The sequence below is a fragment of the Marmota marmota genome, unplaced genomic scaffold (assembly GCF_001458135.2).
Source record: "Marmota marmota marmota unplaced genomic scaffold, marMar, whole genome shotgun sequence".
Lineage (NCBI taxonomy): Eukaryota > Metazoa > Chordata > Mammalia > Rodentia > Sciuridae > Marmota > Marmota marmota.
In genome coordinates, this window is record NW_026000174.1 from 15,427,061 (window position 1) to 15,450,936 (window position 23,876).

Sequence of the window (23,876 nt, forward strand, 5' to 3'; positions counted from 1 at the left end):
TGTTCCTGTGTTTGCCTGAGTATTTTCTTACCTCTTTATTCTCTCCAATGATTTTGATTTTATTGCACCATTATACTATTTGGAATTACTTACCATGTCTTCATAGTTTATCTCAGTAGCTGGTAGGCAATGGCAGTGCAGTCTTTCAGGCATGGAGAGTGGGGAATGAGGAGTGAGAGAAGCTCTGTGCATCTTAGCTAGACCCACCCTTGGCTAGGACATTGCCTAGATTTCGCGCTCCATCCACACCTCACAACAGGCTTTTCCATTTTCTCAAAGATGATCAGAGTAGGCAAGAGGCAAGGAATAGATTTGAGAACGATTATTAAAGTTAATTGACAGGGCTTGGTAACTGCATGCATTTTTGGCGGAGTAGTGTAGAGAGAGGAATTTATCTAGGACAACCCTCATATTTATGGCTCAGTCAATCAGTCCCACAAACATATCTATAAAAATATGCAATATGAATTTTCTCAGCTGTAAAAATTCTGGCATCAGATCTAATGCCTTAAGAGAGTTTCTTGAGCATAATACAATCTATAGAGAAACCTAGTCACAGAAAAGCAAGGTGTGATTATGAATGGTTTATTTCTTTAGATTATAACATTAATCACAAATTGCATTTTAAAGAGATTGTCACTGCTGACAGTGCATGCAAATATTGATTTGTAACCATAGCAAAGTGTCAAGACACCAGGAACTTATCTCAGGCAGTAAATTTGAAGACCGTATGCTCACTTTTATAGTGGGATTTAGTAATTTCCTCATATATCTGTGAGGGACACAAGCACTAAAGAGGACTACAAAAAAAGATCCTACCCTTCCCAATACTGCTGACATTGGAGAACCCAGTCAAGTCTCTGATCCTTGTCCTTCCTCCAACATCCTGCTCACAAATCTGATATGTAGTCAAGGAAGAGAGACTTCAGGCCAAGGGCTATGGCTCAGCAAGCAGCAGTAGCAGCAGCAGCAGGAACACAGGGCCTATGGGAGGGAGAGAAGGAAAGGTTTCAGTGTGGAGTTTCTCAAGACATAGCCTCCTAACTTTCAGAGCTTCACCTACATGTCAAAACCCTAGAAGGTGGGCTCTAGGCACTCACTTAACCTGACTAGCCTCTCCTCTTATTTTCCCAGGATTCCTGAAGTAGTCAGAAATACCAGGGAGAAAGTGATTAGGGGGAGGGAGGAGGGGAGGAAATGGAGAGGTACCAGGGAAGGAAAGTGAACAAATTATGTAACTCACATGTACAAATGTGGTGTAATGAATCTCATTATTATGTAAATTATAATGTACCAATAAAAATGGTAAAAAGAAAAAAAAATACCAAGGAGAGAGAAACTGCAAGGACATCTTTTTGGTTTTTGAAGGGATTTCCAGAATGTAAGAGCAAATTTGGTTTAAATTTCTTGGATGCTTAGTCCCTCTGCAGCCCAGATCCACTTCTGGTTGGACCCCTGGCCTCTCAATAAAAAGTAACTTACTGCATCAATATATGTTGGAACCCTGATTCAAGTCAAGCCCATGGCAGGTCTTGAATGCAGGTAAATAGGAGGGACAAAGTCTCCAGGCTATAAGCAAGAGATTATCATGTAAATGGTAAGTCATACTCCATTATGAGGCAAAATGGCTGAGATGTGGACAAGATTCTCCACGAGAAAAAAAAGGAGGTATTTGTTGAGCAAAACTATGTGCCAAGCAATAAATCTTAAAAATCTTATCATTCTCACAGTGATACTACTCAAGTGTTTGTTATTTGTATCCCATCATTAAATGAGGAAATTCAGAGACAGATTACTTAGGCAACTTGCTTGAAGTCATAAAACTAGTGCTGCTGAGCCAGATTATCATTGAGGTGGTCTGAGTCCAAACCTATGCCATAGAGAATGGTGTAGGATTTAATTTTCCTTGAAAGTATCAAGGAAGGCTTATTATTGGAAGTGATATTGGAACTAGGTCTTGGAAGACAATCACCATGTTGAAATTGATGGTGTCTTAGCTTGGATCAAATATGATATGTAGTCAAAGAAGAGAGACTGCAGGCCACAAGAAATGATTGGTGTAAATGCATAGAGATCTAAAAGCCAGGACCACTTGGGAAAAGATGGGGAAAGTGCTCATGGTGGCTCTTCTTATGCATCTCGAGGCTGGGAGTGGTGACAGCTTTCTTGGTGTTCTTTGTAACCAGTTTCAACCATTATTGGTATGTCTTCTTTGAGGTTCCTATCTCCTGATTTTACCAACTCTACCTTCATCATTCCAGGCACTGTCCCTCTACATGTGGTCTACCATGTGGACCACTTGTATTGATTTAACTTGACATGACTGCAGCCATCTTGAGTTGTAACTGCCATGATTGCTCCAAGGTAAGCTTAGTTTTTTTACATAGTTTCTCAGCAAACTATATGTAGACAGAGTCATTAGAGCGGTCTGTGGAAATTTACAACTGGCTCCTGGCTCCAGGGAAGTTCCTAACACTTTGTTATTAACTTAAGATAAACCAAGTACATTACATCCAGGATGAAGTCACTTTGGGAGGGCATTAGTGGAGGACTGGGAATTTAACCTACGGGTGCTCTGCTACTGAGCTCCATCCCAGCCCTTTTTATTTTTTATCTTGAGAAAGTGTCTTGCTAAATTACCCAGGCTGGTCTCCAAATTGCAATCCCCTTGCCTCGGCCTCCTGAGTAACTGAGATTACGGGAGTGTGCCACCACACCTGGCAGGATAGTCACTTTTGTCCTCATCCATATATATCCTCCTTTTTCTGACTGAAACTGCTCAGATCCAATCTGGTCTTGCTGTTGCCCAGCACCAACGCTTTTATCAATGAGTGCCCCAATCTATCTGCCTCTCTTTCTTTAGTCCTGTGAGTGTCCTAGGCTCATTCCCTATACACTAGGGCTGAGTTGTTCTCAGTGCAAAATCTTCAGTTCTTCAACTCCTCAATCCAGTGCTATCCATCTTGCTCTTCAATCTAGCCAATTACTTTTGTGGAAATGTCCTGGAACCTAATTAACAGTTAACACTTCACACTTGAAATCTCAAGGTCCCCCATCCTCTTTTCTGACTGCACCCCTCAGCTTGTCCACCTCTCACTGTCTTCCCCCCAGGAAGAGATAGCTTATAGACAGACCTAGAACCCAGGCGCCTCCAGCACCACAGCCACTCACTCAGTTCAGGCACCTTCATCTCTTGCCTGGATTCTGCAGCAGCCACGCCCTTCTGTCTGGAACCAGCAGGCCTCCCAATTCCTCTGATGCTTTGATATGGCTGGCCCCTGACACACCAGTACATTCCTTGGTTCATTCTACCTGGTGTCCCACAAGTCTTTCTGACCTTTCTGCACAGCAGGGGAAACTGGAGTTTGGCTGGACTAGAAATGGCCTCATGTCTATGAGCCTGAGCTCTGTTCTCCACTCTAAAACAGTAGTCCTGTCCTTTTAGGAACCTGAGACTCTTCAGCAATGGACTGGATGCCCATTGTTCTCTGCTGTGGGGGTTTCTGCAGGGGAGCACCCTCTTCTGTTTCATGATGACCCCACAAACCCCACCTCCAATGCAGACCCAGACTCACCTGAACTGTTGAAATTGATGTCTGATTTGCTGTGAATTGGAGTAGAATTAAAGCAATTGAAGTTACTCTTTCGTTTTTGGGGAGCTTCGAGGGAAATTTCATTGTGATTTTTACCAGTTTGTTTTACTGTGACCTTTTGATATACTTCATACCCTGGTATTAACACTTCCTCTTCTTGAGGGTAGAGAGAGAATGCTTTGATATTAACACCCAAACAGGTTCTGATGATAAACAATGTCCCATCAGCACCAAGAAATCTTGGAGAAACAGCTACATTTCTATTCAAAGATGATGAAGTGAATTGCCCAAATCGTACACTACCGGCCCCACTGTAATAAAACTTGGTATGAGAGCCTCTAAAAACTTGGTTACACTGGGATGTCCTCAGAAGCTGAAGAGCTCTTGTCAAATAATAATGGAAGGCCTTGTACTGAAAGTCACTTGAATTTAGTCTGAATTCTCTTACAGCTCGGTTAAAATCTTTTGCAATTTTCCCAGTGTAGGCCACTATAGCAGTTCCATGGAAATCATTGAAATTTTCTGAATAGTTTATGTTGGACTTTATTTGCTTCCATTTTTCCTTAGCATTTTCCCATTCATTCTTAAATTTTTCATTCATGCTTAGCTCTTCTTTTAACAGCTGGGGTGCCTTTTCCTCCATTGCTTCGATACAGCCCTCATACTGATCATCAAATGCGTTGTTGGCCATGTCGAGGACTAATTGGCTGGTCACCTGTAGGGAAGGAGAGTCCTTTGACTAGTTTGCTGAGGAAGGAGCATGTTGGGATGCTATCAGAACCCACAAAATAGGCTTCTTACTCAGCCTGAGATTTCACATATTCCCATCACAGGGCTCATATATGGAGCATACATGAACACATTCTTATTACACTATGAGTGTTATAAAAGGAAAAGCTGAGCATTGTGACTATTTTGTTTACTTTCCGCCCACATCCCACGTAGTGGGTGGGAATGGGGTTCCCCTCAGTGGAACAGGCTGGCTGAGAAATAAGAGCTAGGAAAAATAGAATGGTGGAAAAAACACAGAAAGTAGTTTCAAAAGCAGGGGCAGAACAGGCAAATGGACTAGACCAGACGGATGCAGCTTCTAACACAAAGGAGCCCTGCTTTATTTATATTGGAAGACATCAAAGAAATTCTAGAGAATGTTCTTCACCAAAATAGGATCAAGGTGGGGGCAGGTGGGCTGTTCCTAACAGGGTACTCCCATCTCTGGTGCTACTGTGAGGGATCTTTCTAGCAGAGCAGAGGGGAAGGTCATATGCATTGGATGGTCTCTCACCTTTCAAAGAGAGAGCCACAGGAAGTTCCCAATGTTAGGCCTATCCTTCCGTGGCTTCCACAGCGAGAGAAGGTCCTCCTGTATTTCACAGATGGCTTCCCACATTTACTGATACTATTTTTAAGTTACTTTTCAGATTCATACTCTCTCACTGACTCTAGCCATAAACTCAACTCTGGGAACTATCTGGTCTCAAAGATATGAGGTAAAAGCAAGGTCAACAGGATGTGGGTGGAGAAGGGGTAGTACATATTACCTGCTGTGTTAGCCAACAAGTTAGTATGAAGATATAAACTGCCATGTCTAGAAGCAATGTTATCTTCAAGTTCACAATTTAAAAACTGCAAACAAACATAAAGCCATGTAAGTTAGATGTAAATAGTTTTATTGTGTTTTGATGCCCAGTTCTGTTGATAAATCCCTATTCATTCTGTTAATGAATCCAGAAGTCCAAGCTCCTGTTCACACTGCTTCTTGATCAGCTAATCAGGATCCCTTGTAAACAGCTCTACCAGGATCTTGCACCAGGGAGGAGGTGACTCCAACATCCCGCCCCCAGTAGGGAGCTAGTTTTGAAACAATTGATCCTGATAACAGGCGAAGCTATAAGTCATGTAAAATTCCAATGAGAGAAACAGATCACATGGGAGCAGATATTCTTAGGACCTAACATTTTATTCTCCCTTAGAGAAATATTCTGAGTCTTTTCACAGATGCTTAAAAAAATTCTTCTCCAAGTTTTGTTAACCTGGCACTCTCCAACTTCAAGTTAATATTTCCAATATTTCTCTTTCTTTCTCTCTCTCTCATTTCTTTCTTTCTTTCTTTTTTCTTTCTTTCTACGGTCTCACAATACTGTCCCAGCTGGCCTTGAATTCTTGGGCTGAAGCAGAGCCTCCTTCCTCACTCAGCCTGCCAAGTAGCTGGGACTACAGATGAGATAGATTTTTCAGTTGTTCATTTTGTTTTGTTTGTTCTTGCAGTTCTGGGGATCTGACCCAGGGCTTTGCACATGCTAGGCAAATACTCCACCACTGGGCTACAGCCCCAGCCCTTAAATCAAGACTTTTGAACGTGTCCTGATCTTGTCAGCTTTACATCATCAGTAAGTACTATGATTTGGATACGATTTGTCCTTCAAAGGGTCATGTGCTAGAGGCTTAGCACTCAGAGTGGTAGTGTGGAGGTGGTGGGACCTTGAAGAGGTGACCTAGTGGGAGGTAAATAGGTCATTGAGAACATCACCCTTGAGGAGATTAATGCAGTTGTTTCAGGACCCCACTTAGTTCCTGCTGATACCATGATGTTCAGACTTTCCAGCCATAGAATGTGAACTGAATAAACATCTTTTCTTTATCAAGTATCCAGCCTTAGTTATTTTGATAGAGCAACAGAAATAAAACAGATATAGCAACAGACCAATACAATCAATTTACCTTATAAATTACTATAATTAATGAAAATTCATTACTTTTGACTTCTTTTTGAGGGATGGAGATATACACACTCAGTAAGGCAAGTCAAAGAATGAGGTATGATGATAACACTGCTTCATTCTTTTCTGCTTGCGGTTCTTGGCAAATTATGAAAATTGTCCTCTACACTTGAGAAACTGATGTGACTCCATTTTTGAGAAACAAGCTTCTACCTCAAGGCCTGTCCTAAGGAAGGGGGTGTGACCCTTGTCCTTGGAAAGACCCACAGAGCACTCCTAAGCACATACCCACCCTGCTGAGTTGTTTGTCTACAAATAACTGGAGAGATCTGCGGTGCCAGGTGTCCCTGACTCAGTTAGGCTAGGTGAGGACCCATAGCAACCCCCTAGCAACCATCAATCAGCATGAGACAGGGAAAATACCTGGGATGCCAGACGACCCCCCAGTAGTTTATGGTAGTTGATAACATGTTGGGAAACCATGTAGTTAAGCATATACACCCCTATTGGCTTAAATCAATCAATTCAAAGGAATCCCCCTCTTGTACTAACCAATCACCCTTACCCAACTTGTTCCCGCCATTGAATGTGCTAATGAGTGTTAAGAGTTGTTGTTTGACTTTCCCGCGATGTGAAATGATTTGCTGGTGTGATGTTGTGACGCATAGAATATCCCCCCAAAACCTATAGAATCTCACTGAGCAAAGAACCAGGACTCACTCCCTGGAAACGGTTGTGAGTCCAGGCTCCAGCTTGCAATAAAGACTCTTGTGTGATTGCATCGCATTCGGCTCTTGGAGGTTTATTGGGGTCCCTCGAGAGTCTGGCATTACACACTCTAAGCCCATTGTGTTAATTTCCAAGGAATTTTGGCTGGTCTTGACACTAGACAATGCTCTATCTAGAACTCAAGAATGAGAGTGAGAGGGGCTGGAGTTGTTGCTCAAGGGTAGAGCGCTTGCCTAGCATGCATAAGGCTCTGGGTTCAATATTTAGCATCACATATAAATAAATAAATAAATAAAGGTATTGCGTCCATCTACAACTTTAAAAAATATTTTTAAAAAAGAATGGCAGTGAGGGGCTATAAAACATGGTTAGCTGCTCTTGGTAACACCCTTTGCTGTGGTTCCTGGCTCTTCTTCCTTACCATGGTTCCCAATTCCCTGAGCCTTTAGGAAACACCCTTGAAATAACAGACTTCCAGTAACCCAATGGAGACTGTCCCACCCTGTATTCATTCTGGATTAAAAAAAAAATAGAATTAACAATTAGCATAAACTAACTATAACCAACTACTTAAAGTAAGAGTTGACCTCAGGGTCACCTTTGTTTGCATACAATAACTACCCTCATGGATACTGAAAAACTTCCTTCAACATGATATCAGGATGGAATGAACAAATATTTAGAACAAATATTTCGTAGAAAAGAATTATATACTAATAAGACCAATGTTTACTTTGTTTATGAGAGAAAAACATTTGAGTAATGGCACCTTTCCAATTTCTTCCACTGTAGAAATTCAGAGATGACAAAGAATACTGAAGTTTATGACTAATTCTAAAAATTCTTTTAATATTTGAGGCAGTCTTTATTTTACAGAATCCCCCCAAAAGCAATTGGGGAGCTGTAACTGACAGGAACATATTGTGATGAATTAAAATAGTGTACCAAAATCTTAGCATATCCTGAATGATCTACTAAGAATGGTATGCTCAGAACAAATACTTTTTTTTTTTTTTGCCAAATTTAATCTTGTCATAGAGTAAGCCTCAGTTCTGGAGCAATCAAAATTATGGGAGTCAAATTTGAACAAACCACACTGTTTTCTTTGATTAAATAATTAGCATATTTTATGGGTGTTATTCTTCTAAAAATTATATTTTTAACATGGAAATTTTTGTATTAAATGCTGTTAAACCAAAAAAAAAAAAAAAAAAGAACTAAAATGAGATTGGAACTAGAAAGTTAGCATTTCCCCTTAATTATAAAAGAAGTAATTTTATATTTGTCTCTGTGGTGATAAGTGCATTTTTATAGAATATAAAATTTGAGCTTAACATATTTTGATTTTATGTGACAATTTAGATTTCTTCACTAGTATTATGCGGTTAAAGAATTATGCAAAAGCCATATATACATGGTGCTGTGATTTGGATCTTAATCATTCACCAAAGTCTCAAGGGTTAATTAAGGGCTTGGTCCTCAGTGGATGGCATTATCGGGAGCTGGTGGAACCTTTAAGAGTTGGGCCCTAGTGGAAGGAAGCAAGGTCACTGAGGCTATGCCCTTGATGGATATTGGAACTTTGGTTTCTTCTCCTCTGTTTTTGCTTCCTGGCTGCCATGAGGTGAGCAGCTTTATTCTACATGTGCTCCCCACTATACTGTTCTGCCTCGCCACAGGCCAGAAGCAATAGAGCCAGCTGGCTGATTATGGGATGAAACTATGAGCCCAAATAAAACTTCCCTCCCTTTAAATAGATTTTCTCAGGTATTTTGTCACAGCAATGGAAAACTGATTAACACACATGGATGTTCAACTGTAATCTATTACAAATTGAAATGTATTATAATTTTAAAAACTGGGAGTGTAGCTCAGTGGTAGAGTGTGTGTTTAGCATGTATAAAGCTCTGAGTTTAATCCTTAGCACCAAATAAACAAACAAACAACAAAAAACACTTGTTTTTTATGTCTGAATATTATGAATCTATGAAAAAACCTTCCTTTAAATATTTAAATACTATCCAGGTGCTGTGGGGCACATCTGTAATCCCAGCTACTTGAGAGACTGAGGCAGGAGGATCACAAGTGCCCACTTGGGCAACTTAGCAAAACCCTGTCATAAATAAATAAATTAATTAATTAAAACAAAAACCACCTAAATATAACTGGGATTTATCTTAGTGGTAGTGCCCTTAGGTTCAATCCCCGTATTTCTCTCTCTCTCTCTCTCTCTCTCTCTCTCTCTCTCACACACACACACACACACACACACACAAATCCAATGTAAATTGATATTATCTGCACATATTCCCTAATAACAATTTAATTGTTTCATCACCTTTTCTTATACTTTGATTTTGCTTTTCTAGCATTGTTAGTTGAATCAGGATTTTTAAATTGTATAGCATTAAAATAATAAATACTAACATTTATCCAACATCTCTCTATGTGGAGTTAATTATTTAATTTTCTACATTATATTTCCATCACTTTTTTGATCTTAAGGCAAAGTTATAAAAGCTTACCTATCTTCTTTAAGGAATTTCAGGACCCTAGGTATCCTCCTTAAATTCCTCCGAAATTCCTTCTGGAGGAGGATTTGGAGTGAATTATGAGTAGAAGAAACATCATTAATGAGAAAAATACTTTGCTTTGACATACCTTAAAATAATTCCGCAGCCCCTCCTTCCTAGTCACAGAGCTTCTGGAAATTAAATTGCCTAAGAACTTCTCTGGGACACTTATTAGCAATAGAGATTTCTGGACCCCAGTCTCAAAATTGTATATTCCATATTTTTACATGAGTTCCCTAGTTGATTCTGATGGGGATACAGCTGGCTTTTTGAGAACTGATAAGCATGAATTTCAAGCTTCTCTTCCCCATGCCCCATCTCCCCACCCCACCATTTGGAATATAAGTTTAATTTTGTCATACCAGGAGCATGGTTCACTTATCCTTAACTCAGTTTTAGTTTTACACTTACCTCTTCTGCAGTTCCTCAATATAGTTAGTCCGGATATCTGTGTTATACAAGGCCTTGTGACCTCTTCCCTATTAGACAGCTATGTACAACATATGACTGGCTCTGCTGACCCTCATACCCCATATGGACTGTGCAGATATGTTGCGGTATCACATCTTGGTCATAGCCTCTTGACACTTACATTTTTTTTGCTTTAAACCTACCAATTAAAACTCTTCTCAGAAAACCTGTGTGGATAACTCCCTGGATCCCAATGTTGACATTGTCCCATAGTCTCTCCCTGCCATGCACACACACTCTGTCTGCACTCCTTGACCTTGACCTCCATGAGTGTGGCTTTCAGATGTCTTGTGTACCACCCAGGGCCCATCAGTAGTAAAATCTTTCTTTCCATCTTGTGTCTCTCCTAATCACTGAAGTAGTGCTCTCCATCTTAAAGATCCTAAATTAAAACAAAGAACTTGAGGCCTACGGACTCTTCTTTCATTAAACATCCAAGCTCCTGTGCACTAAACTCAGGTGATTGACACTGGGAAATGAAGTCTCTGGCTCTCGACTCTCAGTCTCCATTTAAAGTTCAGCTGGGATACTAGAAGTTAATGTGGGCATGAATTTGGGAGGGAAATGGGGAAATTAAACATATTCTTGTTCTGGCTTGAAGAATCTAAGCTTGACTAGCCATAGGAAGGGAAAGGCTCTTTTGTATAAGGGACCAAGTGGAACACAGATACCAGCAGTACCAGGATCTGGGAGCAAAGTATATGATCTTGGATAAGTTTTTAAGTGTTTGGAGGGTAGATATGCTACATGTCTGTCCTTCAAGATGTTTTTCTTTTTCCAGAAATGAGCCCAACTCCCTACCTGGGATATTTTTTTTGCCCAGAATTGATTTTGTAGCATTAAATTTTGACACATAACCCTCTACTACCACAGTCACCCCAGTCCTCGGGTTTTCTCCCAGCCCAGTTCTATTTCTCGTCTCTCCTCAGGGGACATTCCTAGATCCCTGAACTCTAGAGACTCTTTCCTCCTCAGAGCACAGGGTCTTGCTGTGTGCCCTAGCTGGCTACAAATTCTTGAGCTCAAGTGATCTTCCTATCTCAGCATCCAGAGTAGCTAGGATTACAGAATTGTCAGGTACCTGATCTCCTGCTGATCCTGGGTGATTCAATCCTCTTGGTCTTCTAATAGCAGTACCTGAAAAGACAGTGCTGTGACCCTTTTATTCTTGAGAAAGTTGTGCTTTCAGTTTCTGATTGAATTGGAAAGGGAAGACAAATAACTTATGAACTAATAATTTGTGTTTTCCTATTGAAACTTTTACTTTCTCTATACCTAGAAGGTAAGACCATTATGTCCCCTCCACATAGGATTGGGATGTGTGGATGTGTGTATTTTGCAAGGAGATCCTGCAAAAAAGCAGAATTTGCTGGTTGATCTTTGCACCAGACATATGGTTTTACAGATTGTGTTAAACCACGACACAAAGAAAAGATCACCGACTCCAACGGAAATAAAATTAAAGCAAGCTTGTAATTCTGACCATACGGGGCTGTCTCTCCCCAAACTTGTGGGAACAGAAGACAGCACCCCAGCTCTCTAGGAGTGCAGCTTTATAGCACAGAAAGTTGCAAAAAGGGGAGGTATCTTGAGAGCTTACAGATAACAGAATTTTGACAAGCATAACACAAAGGCAGATAGTAGGTTTAATGGTTCAGCACTTAGGGAGTCAATTTAGATCCCAACATCAGAATTTATGAGGCACCATTAGAGCTTTAGAGAGGGTCGTTATCTGGCCAGGGAAAGCCAGAATTTATGAGGTGCCACTAAAGTTTCAGAGAGGGTTGCTATCTGGTCAGGGAAAGCCAAGCATGGGTGAATTGAAGGCAAGGGCAGGCATTCCAAGCAAGTTTAGAAATCTCAGTAATTTATAGTAAAGCAGAAATTAACTTTTTATGCCTTTGTGGCAAGATGGCTTCTAATCTTAAGAGGGAATTAGGCTGGGTTTATCAATTGCTTGAGCCATTTGAGAGGATTAGTGAAGGACAGAGAGGTGAGTGCTCTTAAGATCACGTTCACATCCTTAGTCATTGCTTACTATGAGTCCAACACATGAATATAGTTTGCTCAGAAACTGGCTAAAGCATATAACCACATCGTTGATGTTGTACACAATTTCCTTGGGAAACTACCAGTTTCTCCTGGTCTTATATCCTTGTAGTGAACCAATTGGTTTCCTGGATAAATGGACCCAGCCATCTGGTGACTTTTTAGATTAAAAAACAATACAAAACACCACAACAGACCATACTGCCAGAAATCTAAAATTCCCTATTCCATCATAGGTAGAAAAAAGGAGGGTCCACAAAAACTAGCTGTAAACTTTTGGGTCATTGGGTTTTGTAATGAACTGTCACAGAAATAGAACTTAGAAGAAGAAAATCTATTCAGCTAGAGTATATTTGGAGGCAAATCATTTTCTCAGATCTTACAAGTGAGAAACCTAGCTCTTTTTGTTTTGAGACAGAGTCTTGCTGTGTAGCCCAGGCTAGCTATAAATTCTTGGGCTCAAGTGATCCTCCCACCTTAGCCTCTAGAGTAGCTAGGTCTACAGACATGTGCCATTATGCTCGAATCTACATAACAATCTTGATGCTGTACAACCTTCAATGTCTGGTGCTGACCTTTTCTTTATGAATGGTGCCAAAATGGTGCAACAATATTCTATAGTCCCATAGAGATATTTTGGACAAAAGCATATGATTGCATGACCCCAGCAATTGGTATTGAATTAAAGGCACAAAATCCTATGGGCAATGTAAAGCAGGGTGGTCAGTGAGGAGCAGGGGGAATTCAAATCTGAACATTAGTAAGGAAAGACTTTATTAAGGAAGACTATTGCACTAGGGAGATGCTTAAAGCCTAAGCTGGAAACCTCTCAGAGAAGGAGTAGGTGAGCCAAACTTTTTCTCAGAGGCCATGAGAAAGAGGAAAGTGACTGTGAAAAGAGGAAGGAAGTGCAAAAAAAAATTCTGGTGGAGGAAGTTTAAAACTTAACAACTGCATTCAACATTAAAAAAACTGATAGTGGTAGGCAACAACACTGTTTGTGGCTAGGCATGTGAGTTGGAAGCAGAGGCTTGGAGGGAGCACATTATAGTATGGGAAGTTCACATCAAGTTCAGTTCATGCTTAGTCTGTTCTAGTAAGCACAAAGTTTGATCCGCCTTGTCCATGTATCCTCTTGTTCAAGACAGGCTCAGAGGGACTGTTCTTTACATCTTAGGGTTAAGGAAAATAGATTCAAAGTAATTCTCTCGGCGATGTTGCTCCCAGAGGACCAATTGGACCATCTTTGGGCATACTTGCAAAGAGCCTTCAGACTAGGCATTTAAAAAGTGAGATGTCTAAAATGATAAAGAGAAATATGAATATAAAGTGTCATAGTCATATTAAAGTAAAATCAAGCAGTTGAACCTGGAGGGCATCTAGTCTAGTGCATTCTAAGTGGTGGGTGGATGAAAATCCTTCAGGGACACTCAACCACTAAGCCAAATCCCGACCTATTTTGTATTTTATTTAGAGACAGGGTCTCACTGAGATGCTTAGCACCTCGTTTTTGCTGAGGCTAGCATTGAACTCATGATTCTTTTGCCTCAGTCTCGCAAGCTGCTGGGATTACAGGCATGCGCCACCTTGCTCAGCTGAAAGTCTTTTGATTATGCAGCACCACTTGTCTCTTGAAGCTAAAATATGAATGCTTTCATGATATTGTCTATACCCTTGCCCTTGATTACCTTTCTTCTTTCTTTTCTTTTTTTGTACTGGAAATTGAACACAGGGTACTTTACCACTGAGCTACATCATCCCCACCCTTTCTACTTTTTATTTTAAAACAGGGTCTTATTAAGTTGCCCAGGCTGGCCTGAAACTTACAATCCTTCTGTCTCAGCCTCCTGAGTTGCTGGCATTACAGCATGTGCCACTGTACCTGACTTGATTAGTTTTCAAATAAGCACATGAGTGACCCAAGCATTTTTCCAGACTTCCTAAATGACCCAAAGCAGCTTGGTCAGGTGGAAATCTGGTCCATGCATGGTCTGCTGCAGTTGATGAGGCCTTAGAAGTATATATCAAAGGCTCTATCTTGTAATGCTTCTTTAGATCTTGGGAAAAAAGATCATTGACGGGAGATCTAGAGTCCTTAGGATCTGAGCTATGAGGTTTTAGGCTTTTTTGCTTTTTGTTCTTGTTGTTGTTTTTGGGTACTGAGTGAACTCAGGGGTGGTTGACCACTGAGTTATATTCCCAGCTCTTTTTATTTTGAGAAGGTCTCACCAAGTTGTTGAGGCTGGCCTTGAACCTGAAATCCTTTTGCTTCAGCTTCCTGAGACACTGGAATTATAGTTATGCACCACTGTACCTGGTTATATTTTAGTTCTCAATGATGCTAAGTTACGAAGGAGGGAGAAAAACTGAAAAGTTAGTTCAGAGAGTAATAGACACAAATTGAAGGAAACTGAAAGAATTGAAAATTTGGTTAAGTGTTAACAATTTGGGCATGGTATAGGATCCAGTCCAATTTATAGGTAGATAACAAAATTTTTTTCCCCTAGTAGAAGTCAATTATGTTTTTAACAGATAAGACAGAGATTGTATATGCATTAGTCATCTGCAATTTTCAAATGGGAAAAATATTGTAAACACAATTAATGGAAGCAGAATCTGATAATCCAGAAGGACGTATCAACATTTTCTACTGAATTTTATTCTTAAAGTTATCCCTTCTGATTAAAGATGATCTCAAAGGACATTATTCTTGATCACAAAATAAGACTGGTCTCACTAGATTTGGCCTGATTATTTACAAGTTGTAGCCAGAAGGGTAATTTACCATCTAGGTTTTTAAAATAACTGTGTTTTGTTTTGTTTTATGTGTATGGTACTGGGCATTGAACCCAGGGGTGCTGTACTATCGAGCTAGGTTCCCAGCCTATATTGTTTTTCATTTGAGACAGGGTCTTGCTAAGTTGACCAGGCTGACCTGGAACTTTGGTTCTCCTGCCTCAGCCCCTGGAGTCACTAGGATTACAGGCATGTGCACCCAGCTACCTATCATAGCTTTTATTAGCTTTCTGCTTTATAATAATACAATTCCTCAATGTGGCAAGAATAAGTATATTCATTAACAGATAGGTTAACCTATCAGATTATATATATATATAAAACCTTACATATATTATGTATACATATATATATAAAACCTTACATATATTATGTATGCATATATATGTATATATACATATCTAGCAATTAATGTTCCAATAGTTTATCTTACTTAGAAATGATCTAAATTATGTGAAATTACCTAAATTAAGTGAACTGGAATTCTTAAAACATTTGAGTAAGTTTTTATGAAAGTTTTTTTTTCATATTGAAAGTAGTACTATTCCAATATATGGAAACTTTAGGAATATTATGTGTGTTTGTATGGGTGTGTTTATTTATCTCTAAACCAATCAGAATAAACTCTTTAAATAAATTTATAATCCTACTTAGTAATATCATCCACAGATGGTAAAATATTACACATATATAACATATACACAGGTATATACATAAAGATACAGGTAGACACAGAGAACATACAACTTCAATTCTAAAATTCTAGCTATGGGTTAAACATAAAACAAAACTCACTAGATCATATAATGAGCTGGCTCTCATATCCTGTTTTTGTCCCATCTTTTATTTTCTTTTTAACCTGGTTTCTAGCAGATGGGGTAAGCTTACCGTGAGGGCTGAAGTATTCCCACCAATATTTGTGGAGAAGACCTGTACGATGGCCTTTGCCCTGATGTGTATGTGATCTACATTTCCAGGGAGGGACTGTAAAAGACCAAGCAACTGTTGAGTAATCTCCAAAGCCCTTGTGAGTGGATAAAACAGTAGGCCTAGGGCTGGGGCTGGGGTTTAGTGGTAGAGCACTTGCCTAGCATGTGTGAGGCACTGGGTTTGATCCTAGCACTACACAAAAATGAACAAATAAAATAAAGGCATTATGTCCATGTATAACTCAAAAAAATATATTTAAAAAAACCAAAGACTAAAAAACAGTAGGCCTATTTGCAATTAACTTTTTTTGGGGTGGAGGGGCAGGTACCAGGGATTGAACTCAGGGGTACTCCGCCACTGAGCCACATCCCCAGCCTTATTTTATATTTTATTTAGAGACAGGGTCTCACTGAGTTGCTTAGCACCTCACATTTGCTGAGGCTGGCTTTGAACTTGTGATCCTCCTGCCTCAGGCTTCCCAGCCACTGGAGTTACAGGTGTGTGCTCCAAAGCCTGGCCAATTGACTTTCTTTGCTTCCGATTGCTCTTGGGGCCTCTGAACTCCTCAAGAGCCCTTGAGTTTTTAAAATTTTGTGGGAGATATGTTTTTCTACTCCTTTGAATCAAAAAATATTAGCATATCACTGCTTGAATGAGATCTTGAGTCACAGGACTCAAAATCTCCTTACACAATGAGGCGATTTGGGAAAACCCCATGTTCCTCCAGAGAGACCACTGAAATTCTAAGTTGTTTTTTAGTAAAATATTTCCATCTTGGAGAATTAGATGGAATTAGAACAGCAATAGTGGAGCAAGTACCCTTTGAGGGCGAGATCTGAGGGACAGAAGTCAGACTGAGTTCCCATGAAACAAAATGAACACCTGTGGGCTAAGGGCCCTGGGGGACCAAGGTTTCCCAGGAAAGACTCGGAATCTTTAATTTCACTTAGAAAGTCAGAAAGAAAAGACAGAGAATCAGAAGGAGAGGACAAAGTAAGGGGGAAATAAAGTCAAGTCCTTATCGTGCCGTGACAGACCACAGCGGTGGGAGCGGTGGGATAGGCATTGTGACTTGCAATCTTGGGTTCTGATCTCCCCAGCAAGGAAGGACACAAAGGGCTAAAGAAGCTGGTGTTAATATCTGAATGAAGACAGTGGATTTGGAGTGGCAGTTGACATTTCGGCTGAATCATGGCACCATTACCATCAAGGAAAAGAATCGCACACTTGAGTTTACCAAGGAGGGCCACTGCCACTGCAATCCAGAGATGCTCAAAGCCTAAGCCAGAGACCTCTCAGGGGAGGGTGGGCAGCAAAAGAGTGTGGGCTACATGACTATGGGATAAGGAAGAGGGGGACTGCTAAAAACTGCTGGGAATAGTTCATAAGTCATAGACTTATGAACTGCATCAAGCATAGCAGGCCAAGGCAGGCCATGTGGTTTGTGATCAGGCCCACGTAGGGTGCAGGACCCAGAATGAAGCAGACAAGTTGCAGTATGGAAAGTTCATGCTCAGTTCAGGTCAACTCCAGTCTGACCAACTTTGTCAAATGCTGCTTGTCTGCCTCTCCCTATCAAAGCTTAGCTTAGTAAACTGACCACCTGCTTTCAGATTGGCCCCCCATATCACCCAGTGATCATTTCATCCATCAGATTCTCCTCCATGAGAAAGAGATCACCATTATTTTAACTTAAGAAGGAGAAAGCAGGACATGGTGGTGCATGCCTGTAATCCCAGTGGCTCAGGAGGCTGAAGCAGGAGGATCGCGAGTTCAAAGCCAGCCTCAGCAACTCAGCTAGGAACTAAGCAACTCAGTGAGACCCTGTCTCTAAATAAAAAATACAGAATAGGACTGGGGATATGGCTCAGTGGGTTGAGTGGTCCTGAGTTCAATCCCTGGTACCAAAAAGGAAAAAAAAAAGAGAAAGACTGGGCCCTCCTGAGAGTAGGGGCAGGTCAGCTTTAGGGGAAGCCTTTATGCTTTGTGCTTACATCTTCTAACGTTTGGCTGAAAGTGGCATAAAACACAGCACAGCAACGGGGTAAACAAGGCAGAAATTTGTTTTTCTCTCACACAAATGGGTCAGGAGGCAGGTATTAGGGGGCAGGGTGGCTGCTCAGAGAGACACCAGGGGCCCGGCCTTCAATCTTCATGATTACTCCATCCTACGGAGTGTGGGTTCTTATTCCAGGGGCAAATTGGGGTTTCTGTGTTCCAAGATACCTGATGGGGAATGGAAAATAAAGAAGAAAGAATGAGCACTCACCATCTCTTAACCCATTATGTCCCATCTTCCTATATAGAATTAAATCTTTGGGAACGATCCTGAGACTGCTAGAGGACTGCCCTGTATAGCTCATTAGCCCAAACTTCTTCACATGGCTACACCTAACTTCAGGGAAGCTGGGAAATACAGTGTTTGTTCTGGGGAAGAAGAATGGGGAGAGGGGACCATACACCCAGCTGAAAATGCTGTTAAAGAAAAGTGTTGAGGGATACCAGGGCTGAGACCAGGAAGAGACCATTGAGGCATTTGCCTCAGACACAAAATTTAAGGGGTCACCAAAATACTCAGTAACACAGATAAATATTTGAATTACAGTATTTTTTTCATCATTAGTAACCCATGGGGATTGTTGAATTAGGAGGAGGTTATGTATCTTTAGGGGCAGGGAGTATATAGGAAATCTCTGTCCCCTTTGCCCAATTTTGCTGTAAATCTTATACTCCTCTAAAAAAATAAAGTCTTTTTTTTTTTTTAAAAAAAGAAACAAGCTGGGTACAGTGGCATATACCTGTAATTCCAGTGAATTGGGAGGCCAAGGTAGGAGGATTGCAAGTTTGAGGCCAACCTCCGCAATTTAGCAACGCCCTAAGCAACTTAGTGAGACCTTGTCTCAAAATAAAAAAATAAAAAGGGCTGGAGATTTAGTTCTGTGATAAAGTGTCCTTGGATTAAATCTTTAGTGCCAAAAAAAAAAACACAAAACAAAACCCAAAGAATAGTTGCATAAAACATTACATATAGGTCCTTCTCCTCTCTCAGAGGACCTACTCTCTTCCTTAAGGATGTACTCTTTCCCTTTTCCCACCTCTTCAATAAATTTATGCCTCTTACTCTGAGTGAAGTGTCTAAAATCTTTCTGGCATGATTACAAGAATTGGGGTTTGAAGAGGGGGTATCCCACTGCTGCAGCTTTGTGACAGACCACTGCCCTGTGACATTTGGTGTTTACCACACAGTTATCATCAATGGCCCCAATTACTTTCTGTTATTTTTTTCCATTCAACTTTTTCTGAACCTCTCTGCTCCACCTCAGATTCTTGGTGACTAGAGGAAAAAATCTTGTGTTCCTTTGGCTAGAGCTCACTCTAGTAAGGACCAAAAGATCTCTTGATTGGAACTCAGATGCTGAATTCTTACCTCCTTAGAGGTAAGAGTGGAAGCCTTCATCCTTGATTCTTTTCGGGGCAAAGTTCTCCTATGAGTAATTGAAGGGTTCTTGATAAGGGCACTACACGTGTAGAATCTGAAGGACAATGATCATGAGATTTTGAACCGCAACACACGTTAGGGTAAAGAGACCTTTTTCCTTTCTCTTACCCTCTCGTTTTTATGTGTGGATCAACAGATCATCACTGTGGAACCTCACTCAAGACTCAAATCAGTGGGAACTCTAATTTACATGTAAGCACAGGTGCATAATCCCTGCCCTATGTAGGTCTCATCTGGTCACCCGTCAACTGTCATCATGGACTTCTGGACTGCCCTGTTGCTAAATATCCTTAACTTTCTCTGCCCCATCTGATAGAGAACAAGGACTTCAGTCACTCCCCACCCCAACTTCACCCTATCTCAGCAGGCAGCACCCAGATCTAATTCATGCCCAACTGCCCTAAAAGAATTTAGAGACCTAAGTCTTTAAGGGGGTTGGGAGGACAGTTAGTTAGCTAGTCAGGCATGAACCAGTTAGCAGGGAAAAGACAATGAAGGGTGACTGAAAACCACAGGGATTCTTATCTGATAGGTAAGCACTTGGAAAATGGGGGCCTAGTATGTCAAAACCTCCCCAGCCACAGTTATATCCCCTTTAAAAGAAAAACAAACTATTATTTCAAGATCATGTCATACCCTACCAAGTGGCCTAGACCTTCCCTTATCACAAAACTATCACAACCCCCAATCACCCTGGCAACTAAAACATCAAGACCCTCACTAGGAAGCTTCAAAGGGTAATAAACTGATTAAGGGGGCAATAAAATGAAGCAAAAACAGGGGGGCTCAATTTTCTTAAAATCTCCAATTCTGTGAACACTGCACCATCCTCTCTTGGAGGCAGTCCATGCAATTCCTATGCTGTCACTCAAAGGTCAAAAAGTGGACCTGGATAGGACTCTCTGGAAACTTCCCTGGGACTCCCAATAAAACTGGAGAGCAGGAGGGACACACCATCCTTCTCCTCTCTGAGAGGACCCACTCTCTCCCTTGAGAGTGTTCCTTTTTCCCCTTTCCTGGCCCTTTTAAAAAGCTCATTCCTGTTACTCTGAAAAAAAAATAAATATAGAATTGTATTGTTGAATTTATATAAAAACATGATATATGTTAGTAAAATGGCTCAAAGGAGGAGGGAGGGAACAAAGCTATATTTGAATAAGAAAATGACATTAGAAGGTAACTCAGATCCAAAGGCAGAAATGAATAGTATTGACCAGGAATGGTGGCACACGCCTGTAATCCCAAGGACGCTGGAGGTTGAGGCAGGAGTTTTAGAAGTTCAAGGCCAGCCTGGGCAACTTAGCAGAGGGTGCTGGGGATGTAGCTCAGTGGTAAAACACCCCAGGATTCAATCCCCAGTACTGAAAAGAAAAAGTACTGGAAATGGTAAACATGTAGCTTAATATAAAATACTATATAAATACAGTTTTTTCTTCTTATAGATTCTCTAAAAAAAAACATAAGATTGTGAAAAGCAATAATTGTGACACTTTATTGGGTGTTAAAAAGAGATGATAAATATCAATTATGGCTCTGGGACCAGCTGCAGCAGCAGGAATTGTAGCTCTTTTCTAATCTTCTCATGCTAAATCTTTGCAGAGATGGCAGCTGCAAAGACTTGTGACGGATGGGATTTAACAGAGGGTATTAGAGGATCTCAAGTGCTATACCTCCAGCCCAGGCTCTGGATTCCTGCCCAGTCAACTGATGAGCTGTACAAACCACACACTCACATATGCGCCACCCAGGAGCAAAGGGAAGTTAATGCCCTGTGGAGGAACTTTTGACAAATGGCAGACAGGACTCAATAGATCCACACTTTCCCCTTCTGTTCATTAAGTGGCTAATATTGGATTGTGCTTCAAAAGGGTTCTAACATGGTCACATGGGATAGCAAAACTAGTCACTCACAAGGGCACCTCAATAATTCACCCCTATATTGGTGTTCCTGTTTCCTCTCTTGCACACTATCACATGCTCTTGATCCCTGTGATCAAATGCCCAAATAAATTAGAACCCAGGCTAGACAATTCACTTGTTTAAGTACAATCTTAAGTAATTTTCCAAAAGAAGAGGTATGAAGAATAGCATCTTGCAAGTCTGAAAATGTTTCTATTCCACCCCTTACCTGACATTGGTTAGCTAAATGTAAAATTATTGATTGAAAGTAATTTCCACTCAGAAGTTTGAAAGAACTCTGCAGGTTTCTTTTAATTTCCAAGCTATTCATGAAAAAATTTGGATATGGATTCCATTGGATTTAATCTTTTGGAGGCCTCTATTTCCCTTACTTGTGCTCCCCTCTGTAAGCTTTCAGAATCTTATATTTATTCTCGGATTTCTGAAATTTCACAATAACATATATAGATGTGAACCTTTCAATTCTTTGTTCTGGGAAATTGGTGGACCTGTTTGATAAGGATACTTGGTTTTTAACATCTTGGAAAATTTCTTTTCTTGTTCTCTGATGATTTCTTGTCCTTGTTTTTCTCTTTTAAGAAAGTATTTTTAATAGAGATTGAGCCTTCTGGATTGATTATCTATTTCTATTATCTTTCTTTCATGTTTTCTGATTCCTTGTCTTTGTTCTACCTCCTGGGAGATTCACAATGAATTTGTCTCCAATCTTCTATTGAATTTATTAAAAACTTGGCAAACATTTTTAATGTCCAAGACTGCATTCTTGTCTTCTGATTATTTCCCCTCTCAAACCTTCAACATTTTAAAAATTTTTTGAAGGACCGTTTTAGGTTCACAGAAAAGCTGACAGGAAGGTGCATAGGTATTCCATGTTCCTGTGACTGCTACATTTTTTGTCCTCCCCGATTGCTAATGTCCCCATCAGTTTCTTCACTTTATATAATAACATCTTGTTCTTGTTTTATATCATTCATTCTCCTTAATCTTGCAGACTTTGCTTAAATGTCTATCCACTTATATTTAATAATAAAACCATGGGGAGTTGACTTGGGGGCTTTGGGTACATGGACTGGGTTTATTTATTTGCACTTTATCTAGATGTGATCCAACACCCAGCGGCCAAGAGCAGACATCTTCTCCCTGGAGTCAATACACATTAGTGGCTATTTCTGGTTCTGACTCAGCTGCATGGGCCTCAACGTTCTTTTCCTAGAGAAAAGCCAGGGGAGATGGGTTGGGTCAAAGCACAACTTCTTTAAATGAATTAGAGAAATGTCAATATGTGACTGCTGCGCCCCTCCCCTGACTCAGGCAATGGCAAGGCCCTGCTGAGGTGGATGGCGCCAGGCGTCCATCCTCTGGAGGAGCGCAGTATATTTCTGGGAATGGGCTGGTTTGTTTTTGTATTCCTTTAATAAGTATAGTTGCGACTTCTCATATGACCATTAAGTATGAAGGAAAAAATATGACTTTCCCAATTAATGCAACTGCTTCTAAAGAATGGATCTGTTTGCTCTAAATGCAATGATTCAGCTGTGGAGCATAAATTGTTAACGTTTAATTAAAAAACCCCTGTAGGAAAAACAGTCAAGGAAGTTTTTGAGAAATTAAATTAAAATCTAGAGAAGAAGAATTAATGTTAAGAAGACAGATTAGTGCTTAGTACAGGGCAACTTGTTCTTGTTCCTGTGCACAATGGTTTGTGCTCTTACTCTTGTTTGATTAAAATTAATAGCCTCTCTTTTCAAGTTAACCACTTGCCGTAACCGTGGCACCGGTTCCAGTCAGTAAGTCAAGAAAGAATAGTCAAGGTATAGGCCAATAGTCTGGGACATTTCTAACTATTATTAGAAGTTAACTAAGCAGAAACAGCTCAAAGCAAAACGCGAACTGAAAGGAAAAATGCTTGCTTATGCATAAGCCAAGATACATTCTTGTATTCTAATTGTAGCTACGTAATACTTTGTTTCTTTGAATAATAATTGATAATTATTATTAATCATATAATAATTGTTATTAATAATAATTAATAATAATAATAATTCCTGGTTTAACCACAAAGTACTGTGAGCCTGCCAAAATGAAAAGTATATATGATTAACTTCACAAGTAAAGATTGGGATTCAGCACCATCACTTTTGTGTCTGTGTTGTTTCTCCACCCCCTTTCGCTGACTCCTTACCATCTGTTTGTCTCCTGAGACCCCCTGTTGGAGCTGGACTCTGACATGTGACCAGGGCTCAGATGTTTTTGATGGATCCTCTGTACCACACTTTGTCATACCATTCCCAATTACTTTTATCCATTGAAGGAGAATCTTCATTTATGGTCTTGTTCTCTCAAAGCTTTTCCATGAAAAGTAGCTTACCAAACTTTGGCTTGTTTCTCCCAAGACTTAGTATGTGAGCTAAGGGTCTATTTTTTAGCTCAATGCACACAACAATGTTCTTTTTTTGGGGGGGGGGGGTACCAAGGATTGAAATCAGGGGCACTCAACCACTGAGCTACATCCCCAACCCTATTTTGTATTTTATTTAGAGACAGGATCTCATTGAGTTGCTTAGCACCTCGCCATCGTTGAAGATGGCTTTGAATT

At 40.3% G+C, this 23,876-nt stretch overlaps 1 protein-coding gene across 4 annotated transcripts; it reads right to left on the reverse strand.

Annotated features, from left to right (window-relative positions):
• Positions 1-569: 569 nt before the first annotated feature.
• On the reverse strand, positions 570-15,836 carry LOC107135550 (T-cell ecto-ADP-ribosyltransferase 1-like). Of its 4 annotated transcripts, XM_015477474.2 has the most exons (6): positions 15,820-15,836; positions 11,168-11,223; positions 9,568-9,629; positions 5,135-5,219; positions 3,576-4,308; positions 570-984 (listed from the first exon to the last, which is right to left on the reverse strand). In XM_015477474.2, exons 4-6 carry the CDS (start codon positions 5,177-5,179, stop codon positions 938-940), a joined length of 825 nt encoding a protein of 274 aa, XP_015332960.1. In that variant the 5' UTR covers positions 5,180-5,219; positions 9,568-9,629; positions 11,168-11,223; positions 15,820-15,836; the 3' UTR covers positions 570-937. The 4 variants fall into 4 exon arrangements, with proteins under 4 accessions (XP_015332960.1, XP_048644092.1, XP_015332959.1 ...); XM_048788135.1 differs by lacking the exons at positions 11,168-11,223; positions 15,820-15,836 and adding an exon at positions 10,027-10,183; XM_015477473.2 differs by lacking the exons at positions 9,568-9,629; positions 15,820-15,836 and having other exon boundaries at positions 11,168-11,229.
• Positions 15,837-23,876: the final 8,040 nt, after the last annotated feature.